Here is a 12,553-nt window from a genome sequence, read left to right as displayed (position 1 = left end):
TTTGACAATATATCATTTAAAGCTTACATATGACAGTGACACTGCGACGGAGACATTCACAACACCAGGACGCTGACACGGATGCAGCTAAATTCAAATCTGCCGCCCTTCTTTTTTTTTTATTCACGTCAAAATATCTCGTGGAAAAACTGCTATTTAGTCTTGGTGATACAACTAACAGTACATTTCACGGAACGTTTTTGTTTTTGGTGTCCGTGGAAAGTTTCCTCCCAGGTGAGTGTGTGGGGTGGCCGATGGGGGCCCTTGGGCTCCTACAGCCCTGCTATTTCTAAAATCCTGTGTGTGGCCCTGCAAATGTTACAAATGTTTTCAGTCATTTGTTGCCACATATAACATCCTGCAGGATTTCTGACACACAGACACACACACACACACACACACATACATACCCACAAACCTTTATATGTTACATGTAAAAAAAAACAAACCCAGATGGACACACCTTCATCCAGCTGAAGGAGCTCGTATAGCCTCAAACTTTGCGACAGAGGGAGGTGTTCCCCCTCCCCGCTTCTCCACATTTCCCCTCGGCGCACAGTAAACTTTCATTTTGGGGAAGTCGACGCGCGCACCCACACACACACTTACGCACACTTTACGCACACACACACTTTACGCACACACACACGCAGCAAGCAGCGTTGCTCGTCACCTCGTCCTGCCACTGTTCCTCGGGAAAGCCGGACCACAGGACTTCACCTCACGTTCATTGTACTTTCTTTCCCCCCCCCCCCCCAAAACGCGCGGAAGGAAGAAATCTCAGAAGCGCACAGGTGGAACTCTCCGGCGCGTCTCTCTTCTTTAATTCTCTCCCGCCCTCCTCTCCTTTTAAATTCACCCTCATCTCCCGGAAAGGACACACCGAGGATGGATACTACGAGGAACAGGACAATGTCGGCGCACAGCCGGTGAACCTGACACTTTCTGATTATTATTCTTGTCTCCTTCTTTCTCTCTCTCTCGTCTCTTGCGCTCCTCGAGCCCGCTCCATGAACACCTGGAATGGAACAACTTCATCCGACCTCATCGTCCGGACTGTAGTGACAAGACCCAGGAGAGAATGAAGTAACCGCGATGGAGCCGGACAATGCCCCGCACTCCAAACTCAAATCCACTGGAGTCGGGGGGTGAGTTAAAAAAAACAAACCTTATCTGGTTCAAGAGAAGTCAGTCTTTCATGTGCACATGAACATCACCAGAAAAAGAAATGCATGTACCATGCACGCATTCGACTTGCAAGTGTAGTTGTACTGTTTCCCACAAGTTGTCTGAAACGCTGGCTGCAGGATGTGTTCAGAGTTCCTGGAGGAATTCTGGCGTTAATATTTGTAAAAAAAAAGCATATATATATTTTTTGTGCAGTCTGCAGGTATAAAGCTTATGGAAAGTATGTGGTTTTGTTTCCCCCCTGCTCTTCACAGAAGTTCTCTGCTGCACAGTTTGTTGAGCTTGTGTCTTTTATTTCTGCAGCTTGTCTCACAATGAGCTGCCAGACGGTCTGGGACTGATTTCGAGGGGGAGATGTATGAGAGGAGGAGAAAGTCCTCTCCTCCCTCCTCCTCCTCCTCCTCCTCCTCCCCGCCGAGCATCTCACTCAGCTGGTTGGCTGTGCCGTCCCAATGGGAGGGGGGAAATGAAAAACTGAAACTGTTGCATCATGTAACCCTGCCTGCTGGACATAGGATGAGAGGCCTGGGTCACAAATGTCAGTGAGCGAAAAGCAGTGGGACTGAAAGCCGAGGGGAAAAAAAAAAAAGAACTTTTAAGAGCTTCAGCTGGCCGTCACTGTGAAAGTGGTTGACCGGTGGTTTTCCTGCGGCTCTCGCGTACGAGACCAAAACTGCTTTTCTTTATGGCACTTGTCACCGAGCCTGTGCCACTTCAAACACCACCGGCTCAACGGGCTGGGCAGCTTATATAGTTTATGTCTACTGTAAAGTTCACACTCTTCAGAGGCAGCAAATCACCTCTGTCAGCCTCGACCGGGACACTGAACACGCACGTAGTCACCGGGGGCCGAAAAGTGGAGCCAGCGCCAAAGAGCCTCAAACTTGTATTCTCCGGAATGACCAGCAGAGGGCGACTCCACTGGTTGCTAAAAGAAGCCAGTTTCTGTAGACTTCCCGCTTGACTTGTAACGTCAGTAAACCTTTTCCTGAGGAGTTTATGGTCTCAATCGCTGGTTTCAAGTCTTCTTCACCACAGCATGATGTCCATTTGGTGTTTTAGCATCCCATTTAGAGTAAAATAGACGATAAAGTACAGTATGTATATTCGGTAGTGTAGTATGTGATCGACAACTAATATCTTAGAATGGGTGCAGGTCACAGGTGTGGTTTAAAGAAAACATGATGGCGCTAAAAATGCCCAACAAACCAATGGGAGACATCATAGTCGCCACTTGGTCTTTACATTTAAATGCCACACGGAGAAATCCCCAGTGGAGTGTCTCTGTGCATTGCCCGATGCAAGGTGAAAAAATATCACTGTTGCCACGTGGAAAAGATGTGGACGACCTAACCGAAGGACCGAAGGATCACACGGCCCCTTTTGTAAGTTGAGGAAATCCCGCGGCCTTCTAGACCCATCACATCCATTTAATACCCCGCAGTCCGAAAAAAAAGTGTAAAAAGTTCATGTGTCGGAAATAAAATGCCACATTAATATATATATTTATGAAAATGACTTGAAACATCCATTCCCTTGAAGTCGTAACGTGGTGCAGTGCAGCAGCCGGCGCAGGGTTGTCTGAGGTGGTCCGCTGAGCAGCAGCTTATCTGGTCGGGCAGTCGGGATGAGACGAAAGCCCGTTGTTTTCTTTTGAAACAGATGTTAGAGTCTTGGAACAAAGCGGAGCCGCGGCTGATGCTTTCACTCATTCTGCAGCTCAGGTCTCATCACCGCTGTGGTAGGTGGAAGATCCGAGCTCATCCAGACTTAGGTTAGGGATTCATTAGATGCAGAAATGTACATGTATCACTTATATAGTCAGTCCCATCTGCTTGGCAAAGCCTTAAAAATGTAAGATTATCTTTAATTCAAAATTGTCTTTAATTCTTTAACTCTGAAGTAGGATGCGAGGATTCTCCAAATCCACTGTTCGGTACGGACCTGCTTCTTTTTCTTTTCTTCCTACACTGCTGACCTGAATCTGTCGCATGTCCCCGGGTCACCATCCATCTTTTTTTCCATCCCTCGATCACGATTGGACCAAAATTAGTCACGTGACACATGCAACAGGAAGACAGTAGTGTAACGTGTGACATTTACCACATATACAACTTGCCCCAACTCTGAATAGAATAATAATTTCCCTGACTCATATGTGATGTGATTCTAATTGTGAAATGAAAAAAAGAATAGTATTTTTTTGTTGTTGTATTGTTTGTTCAAGGACAGAGGATGTTGCACCTAGTATAGATTGTTAAACCCTATGAGGCAGGTTGTGATTTGTGAATATGTGCTATACAAAAAAATGTGATTGATTGATTGATTGATTGATTGATTGATAAGAGTAATGTCACCGGGCTGCGACTGAAGGCGTGACGGCAGGTTGTGAATGTGGTGGTTCCATCAAGCTGTATGACGCTACGTGACTGAAAAGATTTGTATCGTGGTTTCGTGGTCGTTCTGTTCTGGAGACTTGATGATAAATTATGATGAATAATGATGATGATGCTTTTGGCTGACGATTGTATCAAGTAAGACACGTGAGGATTGAAGGTCAGCACTTACAGTATCATTGCTTTTGCATTTTTAGAGAATAAACATACATTAGACCATATAAGAAAGATGAACGAATAGTAATTGAATCGCCGCCTGAACTGTACCTTGATTGTCATCCATCATGTTTTCTTTCTCTTCTCAGGATATTTCTGATTCTCTGGACGATCCTCTCTTGCACCTGCTCTCTCAGGCTCGCGCAAGCACAAGGTACGTACGATTAGGACACGGGTGCCGTCTGTGGCGTCGTCCCTTGTTTGTTTGGGACCGTACTGAGGAAAGCAGCTGTTAACTGTTAGTATTACGGTATTACAGAATTACCCACAGAGTGGGTAAAGAGGAAATAAAAATGGATTCATGGGAGGTTGCAGTGACACTTTCAGGTGTCCCCTGTGCACTGCACCACTGTGAGAAAGTTCCGTTTCTAAACTGGGTGATATTATGAGCAGATTCAGCAGAATAGAAGTGGAACAGACTAGAGACAAGTCTAAATAAGTAATATCACCTTAACACGGGCCCCTTCCTGTTCACATTGTTTGTCCAAGTTATCCAGGGACGTTCTAAAACTGCCATACGCTGTCGATGTCTCCCTCCTCTGTCAGCATCACTGTTTGATCTGTCAAGGTCAAAGAGCGCTCTGATCCGCTGCGTTCACTCGTCCCCGGGAAGCACATTGAGTCGTCGTTGTCGATCGCGGCTTCCCTTTGCCGACCGCTCCCGCCGAAGTGGCTTGAAGCCGGATTAGCGGGGGAACTTCAGACGTCGCTCAGAACGCAGTCTCTTGAGGGGCATTGTCCTCTGAGCGGCTCGAGGCTGGTGGAATGGGAGCGTCACGCCGTCCTTTCTCCGGATCCCGTATTGTCAGGGGGAGCATTTTGAAAACCCGATGCACTGTCTGATGCACTGTACTTATTGTTTTTCCTGAAATGTTTAAAAAATAGCTCCGTTTCTTGGGGTTTCAGACATTTCCTTTTAAATTTGACTGACCTTTGCGTTCTGGAGCCGCTCTGTCCGTGCGTCTCTGAGCCTGAGCAAAGTCAAACCCTTGTATAAGGTCTTGATAAAGGGTCTCCAAGGTGTCAGATGAGCCATCAGGCCCCGCGTCACAACATTTTCCTAGTGCACGCTCTCTTAAGTTGACTCACAGTCAGCTGTTCCTTGATGTCTGCTGCTGCGGCAGGTTTCTGCTACACGACTCAAAGTGCAGTTAACCATGCCTCGTCGGGTTTAGCCGCCAAATCAAAATCTGCCAGATCAGCCAACGCAAGCCACTGCACTCACTCACAACAACTGTTTCCGGCAATTACGCCATAAATCTGCCTTTGTACGTTGATCATTTCCTCCCATGTTGACTACTGAATGTCTCAAGATGCTGACCTGCGGGCCCCCGGCTGATCCTCCACCTGTAGGAGGCCGTTCAGGGCAGAGAGACACCAGTCGTGATAACAACTCATCCGTGATCCATACCGCTGATCCTCCGTGGGTCGGTGGCAGGGATCATGGGGCGAGAGTTCGGGTACAGCCTGTGCAGGTCGCTATTGAATTGCAGGGCCAACATACAAAGACAAACAACCGTTGACGCCCACATTCACTGTCTACTGTGCGTGAGTCTCCAGTTGACTTGAGCTCCGAGTCTTTGGACTGTGGGAGGCAGTCGGGAGTACCAGGAGAAAGCCCACGCGGCCCTTTCACGGCGAGCTGACAGTGCTAACCACCACTAATAGTAATGCACTACTTGGTGTAAGGAGCTATGAGGTTCCATTGCTCACAAAAAACATCCATTTGAATGTGGACTAGGAATTAGGTCTGGCTGCGATTCAGACATTTGCTAGAATGTAACGGCCGGCCGATCCATCAATATGCTGAGCCAGAGGCCGACAAAATGCTCCCCGTTTCTTGACAAACAAGAGTTCTTGAAAACACGGGTTGCAATCTGTCTCAATTGCCTATCACTTCCTATCATTGTCTCCATTAGAAGACTCTAAGCGGGAAGCAGCAGCTGCAGGAAAATCTTTAGCGGACATTGACAGCATACTAATAGTGGAGATCCATTTGATTTGTTTTGGTCTGTGCGTGTGCCAGCTGTCTGAGGAAAGGTTTTGTTGTTTGTTCTCCAGCAGCACTTTCTTCTCCAGGATGTTGCTCGCTCCACTTTTAGCCATGAAAGCAGATCACAGACCACAAAGTAACGGGACACTCTCGCTTCTTTCATAGCATATTAACAATTCAAATTTTGTGGCGTATTGGTAATTCAGCTGAAAGGAAAGTCTTTGTTCTTGCAGCAGTGTTGTGTCTTTCTTTTCTTTGCTATGGAGCTGACCTCCCACCCCCTGAAGACGGGTTTCCCTCCTCACACGCATAGTGTCTATATTTGCGTGTCCTCTGCGGAGCCATAATTCATAATTTAGCACTTTATCTCAGCGTTGCCCACATTTGGTTTGCATTAGTCTGGAAAAGGATGGACATTTGAGATCCATATATACGCGTACAGTTTCTACATTGCACGTATTGTTTGGATTTTACATTCTGTATTGGGGATGTGCCGATCGGCCGGTGGGACGACCAATTCTTTATTTCCCAACCTTGCTAATCTAAACAGAGAAGCCTTTGTTTGACATGACTGATGACTTGCGCTGGTGCCCAAACAATAGACAAAAGCAAGATAACTGGAACATTTCCATCCTGTTGCGATGTTTGAACCAAAAACATATTTGACTGTCTAAAAAGCGGCAGAGTGTTATGCTCGTGTAAGTAATTTCTTGATTTAAAAAAACACAACAACCATGTGCTGTTCTTTCAGTGGTTCTCAGTTTGGGACCATCAGGTTTGGCTCGGAGGTCACTGAGTACATTGTTTTCCAGACTTGTGGGGTGACTCAGAGGTTAAATGAACCGTTATCGTCTCTCATTTTAGCTTTATTTCTTGTGACATAATAAATGGCATCAATTTGATGCTACAGCTTGGGGAATAGTCTTTCTTTTGTGCCATTCTTTCTCAATACGAGAACGGATTGGTCCGTAGTAGAGGCGAAGGCCGTTTCTTGCTGAAGTTAAAAGTGGATTTAATCAAACTCAACAAAAGGTGTGGCTCCAATTAGGAGCAGCATACAGTTGTATATGTCAAAATTATCCATATTTTCCTCCCGTGAGATGCAAGTAGCAATTAAAACCTGCAGAACACACCAGGGTATTTTTTTTCTTCTTGAGCCCGGGCCCCCTGTCAGAGCGATCATCTTTAATCAGCAAACATTACCGGAGAAAAGTGAGATTGCTTCTCCGTCTCTGCACTAATATACCTCTCCCCGCCGCACCAGCGTCCTCTTCGGGGACTCGCTGGCTCTCGGAGATTGTTCTAATTAAGACTGATGCAACGGTGGCATCATTTGCTGCAATCTCCCAAAACTGGATGTTGATGTATGGCTCTGCTGGAGAACGTTGTGCATCCCTTTTTTTTTTCTTTTTTTTTTACATTGCTTTTCCGCTGCAGCCGTGTCCATTAGTCTCACTTTAAACTCGTGAACTCACCCGCTTGGCATCACAACGTGTTCAAATTATCACTCGTGCTGCCGCACATTTGTTTACACTTTGATGCAGATGAGCAATTTTCAGTGGGAGATTGTAAATAGGTGTCTTACTGTAATGTGGAAAATTCTTTCAGACAGCTCATTAAGCGAGCATATCAAATGAACTGTGCCGGGCATTTGAAAAGAAATGAAAGAAAGAGCTGGAAAGAAGAAAAAAGACGCATGTTCTTTCAGGTTATATAACATTAAATATCTTCATATCATTATATTGTCACGGTAGGTAAGTTCCTGTTTGCTATCTCTTGATACTTAAGGTCTACAAAGATTAGAGTCTCTGACTTTGCTCTCTCGTTTTGTTTCTGAAGATGTGGACGTTCTGCAGCAGCTCGGGCTCACCGGCCGAAGGGCCGACGGCTCATCGCCTTCCAGCGCTCGCACCGTCCCTAATGGCATCATCCCCTTCAAGTCTGGAATCATCCTCACCCCGAGGGCGCGCGTCCAGGCGCCTCTGCGCACCGTCCTCCCTGCTGGCTACAGCTCGGCCGACCTCTCCGTGATCCTGAGCTTGTCCGTCCACCGCATCAACAGCGCTTCCCTTTTCTCGGTCCTGTCGAAGAGACGGAAAGTGCAGCTGGCGCTGCAGTTCGTGCCGGGAAAGCTCCTGGTCCACGCGGGGCAGAGGAGCTCCGTGAGCTTCGACTACGATGTCCACGATGGCCGGTGGCACAGTCTCGCCTTTGATATCCACGGCCATCGGGTGTCCCTGCGCACTTCTTGTGGGAGGAAAAGCCTCCATGCAGATTTGCATTCTAAAAGAGAGGAGGCCCTGGATGCAGAGGGCTCGTTCCTGCTGGGTAAAATGAACCACAACTCGGTGCCGTTCGAAGGCGCCATCTGTCAGTTTGACATTTATCCATCTGCCAAGGCAGCTCAAAACTATTGTGATTACATCAAGAAACACTGCCGAGAAGCCGACACGTATCGGCCCGCGTTTCCACCCCTGCTACCTCTATTTTCCACACACTCAAACATCACTGTCACTCGTTCAACTCCGCTGTCACTCACGGAGCTTTCCAGAAAGGACCAGAGACCTGCTCTGGCCTCGACCGAGGAAAACACCAGGACTACAGTTCTCGCTCCAGCCGACCGCCCGCTGGTGCGCGACCGAACATCTGCGACTCAGACCGTGAGCACTCCAGAACCCGGTGCCGTGTCCGTTTCCCCAGCGGCTCGCCCGGGCTTGGGAACGCCCTCAAAGTTTCCGACTCAAACAGTCACTACGTCTCTTAGGATCAGCGCGCCGCCGCCGAACCCAACTCTGCGTGCCGGAAAGGACGCAGAGCCAGGACGTACCTACGCCGACGGGAACAGCGCGGATTTACCTGCTTCCACCAGACCGTCGGAGGCGAAGCCAAACCTCCGGACCACAGCTGCTCCCACACAGGGGTCTCCTTCAGACGCCCACCTTCCCCATAAAAAGCAGTCGAGCACAGTAGCTCCACAGAAACCCGAGCCAAGAGTGACCGGCGCGCAGGATGTCCAACCCACCTTGTTTATTCTCGTCACTCCGGCTGCAACAGATGGCTTCCAAACATTCGACGAGGAGCCGACCCACTACTCGCTGCTGGCCGGAGCACCTGGACTAAAGGGAGAGCCAGGAGCGCCGGTGAGTGTGTGCGCTCCAAACAAAACACCGCACAAAGCCGCTCCCATGAAACCCGAGGCACGAATTGATGAAGCACATTGATCACGACTTGAGTGCACCTCTGTGTGCATGCTCCGCCCGAATATCGGCCCATCTCATGACTTGTTTGCAGGGTTGTGTTTCTGTGTTCATTCCATGAAGGGATTTCCTTATGAATTAGAGCAATTGAGTTGTAACAGAGGCACGTTTCTGTTGTTGGCAGCCATTTTCTTATGCTTTGGGCCAATTTCCTGATACACATTTTTTTCACATATGTTTGACAGTTTTTAGTTGGTCTTCCCTTCCTCTGGAAGGTTTGGATCTGCCGCCGATGGGTCTCCCGGCGGTGTGGTTTCGCCACTTTGGCAGTCGCCAAGCGTTTGCGTCTCCGGAGTGTTTCGCTGATTTGACAGTGGAAGTGTGTGATCTTTAATTTGATCTATTCCTTGTCTTCGGTTTCTCTTCTCGATCCCCGGACGCGGTGTTAAAGATTTTTCTATTCGCGTCAAATTGATGCCGATTAGCGCGGGATTTCCCCTTTTTTTAGCAGCGGCGGCGGCGGCGGTGGAAATAGTCAGGTTCACCGCTGGCCTCCGCCTGCTCGTCTGAGTGCAGGGTCGCTGGCGGTGAGGTGTTAGATTCTTCTCTGAGGGGCGTGGGCCCGCTGAGAGAACGGATGCCTTTAAAATGGGGTCAAAGGTGAAAGAAAATGAAGTTCTTGTGCACAATCTAGACTAAGAATATGAAGGTCTACGCGATATAAATATCTCCCACTATTGAGAGCGGCAGGCAGACTTCCTTGGTAAGAATGATTGGCGGGAACTGTAGGAAATGTAAATGTGTCCGTCAAGTATAGACTCTACAGTTTAGCAAAAGAAAAAGGTTATTAAATCAAATGCATACTTCATTAAAAGAGAGAAAAACTTTCACAATAGCATGTGGCAGACCCATGTCATGGAATATTAAATGTAATTGGCTTTTTATTGGATGGAGTTTTATATCGCTGTAAAAATTAATAAAAGCATGAAATCTACTTAGCGTGCAGGGCGCACAACAAGCTACAGGGACAAAATGTTAGAATTGAAAAGATGCCGGTGAAGAGAAATTCAATCATCATTTTGAATCAAATCGTCTTAAGGTTGCAGGCTATAAGTATTTTATCTAATTTTATCATATTGATCTGTACTGTAGACTGCATACATCCATATTTTACCATGTGGTTTGTCAGGAACTGTGCCTCCGTCAAACATAAAATGATTTCATCCCACATTCTGCACTGTTCAAATTACATCTCTGTCTTGTATTAGGTCAGCTTTGACCAAAAATATTACTTTTAAGTAAAGCTTTCCTTCTCCGGCAGTGATTGGAAGCCACAGCTCTGCGTGGCCCTGAAGCTGCTCTGACTGTTCTTTCTTTTCCTTTTCTTTTCTTTTTTTTAACGAGACAAATAAGCGATGCCAATCAATCAAGTCCTGAAGACTTTCACCATCCTATCACTCACTGATATTTAGTCTGAGCAGATTGCCGCCGTGAGAGACATGGGACCATATTGTCATTTTACTTATGAAGCACTTTGTTGACTTATTAATTTACCTGAACCGCTTCCAGCTGTTTTTTAAGGCCCATTTTCCTTTTCCCTGCGTCTTGAAACGTCTGGAATCGCCCTGGGAAAATAAAGATACAATCCCAGACGTCTCGAGCAATGTCAGGTTCCTCAGACCCCCCCCCCCCCCCCCCCCCCCCCCCCGTCATTAGATTTGACCCTTTGGAGCTTAGCTAATCCATGTATGAAATTGTTTTAAAGCTAGCCGATGTCCACAATTAATGTGATCGGCTGTGCCGGTGCTGGTGCCGACCTCCCTGCCAGGACAATGAGTCAGACTTACAGTCCGCGCGCTGCAGCGGTTACGCATAGAAATAATATTGGCTGCAGGGGAACAGGGCCGCTGCGGCTTCTAACGAGACATTTTCATGCCTGCCAGCGCCTCGCTGACCGAGCTGCTTCGCAACTTTAAGGCCAACTTCATCACAGGGGAGCTGAAGATGTAGTTACCGATCGAATACCTACCTGGAGTGGCTTTTCATCTGGTTGTTCTTTGTGCTGAACGCTCTCCTTTCTACTCAACGCTTCCTTGAAATGACACAGCAAAAGGCAGCAACTCTTATTTCTTCCCTCTGTCCCCTGACATCTTTTATCTTTTCCTTTTTAGGGCCTTCACGGACTTTCAGGGTCGCCAGGGAGGCCAGGGAAGAGGGGCCCGAGGGTGAGTGTCTCCCCAACCAGTGACAAGTTTCCATCTACCTTTTCTGTCGCGTTTTTTTTCCCCCCACGATTGATTCTCTCTTTCTAAAAACATATTCCACACGCATCACTTCATCTTAATGATGCCATGGTCGTTCATCATCATCATAATCATGCCCGATCCCACATCATGGTTGCGAACACACCGTTGGAAGCGCGCCGACACCGAAAGACCTGAGAGCATTTTGATCAAGCGCTCGGCGACATCTCCGGATCGGGGAGCATTATTCATCCAGACGTTAGTTTTCCCCGGCTCTGGGTTTGATCAAGCTGCGCTGCTCCGCTGCCAGAGTCCATCTGCGGAGCTGGAGAGCAAACAACCATGAGCTCAAAAAAAAATCTGCGGGTTGGCAATTTAAAATAAATTCAACAGATACGGTGGGTTTTAGACGGACACGGACGAAATAAGGGAACTTGTGCAAGATTATATATATTTAGTACAATATACATAGGACAGGTGATTTTTATTCCAGTGCTGGCGCTTAAATTGGACGTACGTCCTCTGTTGACGTCGGTGAATGCTTCTAGTGTTTTGAACCTGGTCGTCTGCAGAGGAAATTCAAGAAGGGGGTGAAAACATTGGAAGACCATCTGTCCAAAAGTGACAGTTTGTTGTTTTGATTTCTAGCCTGTGCCCTTTTCAATTGAACCGTCTTCCCCCTGGGAAAACGAACGGCGCACAAGTTGGCCACTGGGCCCTGAGCTGAAATAGAACCGCTAGAACTTCAAAATGGAGAGAGATAGCAATTTTGGTTGCTGTCCTGCAGAGTTCCTGCTGAAGTGCTCCTGCAGAGCACTCGTGCTAGCAATGAGAGTGTGTGCGTGTGTGTGTGTGTGTGTGTTTGCGTGTGTGTGTGTGTGTGCGCGTGTGTGTGTGTGTGTGTATGTGCATGTGCGTGTGCGTGTGTGTGTGTGTGTGTGTGTGTGTGTGTGCTACCTGCCGCGGCCCGTGAGACTTCGTGCGCCCTGCGGTCGGGCCTCAGAGGGGCGGGCTGTGGGAACCCAATCTCTTTAAACTTGGAAGAATGAGGGCTTTGTCCCCCTCTTATTAAAGGCATTTAAGACCCTGTCTGGAGCTCAGCAGCTCGATGCAGTCGTGCACCGACCTCCACCAGCGGGTTCATTCGTCACCATTCGAGCTCTTCAGCTCTTTTCTCGTCGGAAAAAAAAGAAAAAGGCAAAAAAAAGAACCAGATTTACTAATTGCTTTCTTGAAACCCGTCAGACTTCCCCTGAATAGTTGACGTGATTATTCTTCACATCTACACGCATGATCAACAGAAAACTCTCAAGCCCGCGC

General features: G+C 47.6%; 1 protein-coding gene across 1 annotated transcript in view; it reads left to right on the top strand.

Annotated features, from left to right (window-relative positions):
• Positions 1-479: 479 nt before the first annotated feature.
• The window catches only part of col27a1b (collagen, type XXVII, alpha 1b), a 61,845-nt gene continuing 49,771 nt past the window's right edge, over positions 480-12,553 (top strand). Inside the window, exons 1-4 of the mRNA XM_047329296.1 lie at positions 480-1,148; positions 3,890-3,954; positions 7,633-8,933; positions 11,162-11,215. Of these exons, the coding sequence (XP_047185252.1) occupies positions 1,096-1,148; positions 3,890-3,954; positions 7,633-8,933; positions 11,162-11,215 (1,473 nt within the window). The 5' untranslated portion in view covers positions 480-1,095. The remainder of the gene's footprint in view (positions 1,149-3,889; positions 3,955-7,632; positions 8,934-11,161; positions 11,216-12,553) is intronic.

Source organism: Scophthalmus maximus, chromosome 19 (assembly GCF_022379125.1).
Source record: "Scophthalmus maximus strain ysfricsl-2021 chromosome 19, ASM2237912v1, whole genome shotgun sequence".
Classification (NCBI taxonomy): Eukaryota; Metazoa; Chordata; class Actinopteri; order Pleuronectiformes; family Scophthalmidae; genus Scophthalmus; species Scophthalmus maximus.
Note: the sequence above shows the minus strand (reverse complement) of the source record. Positions and strands in the feature narration are given on the sequence as shown.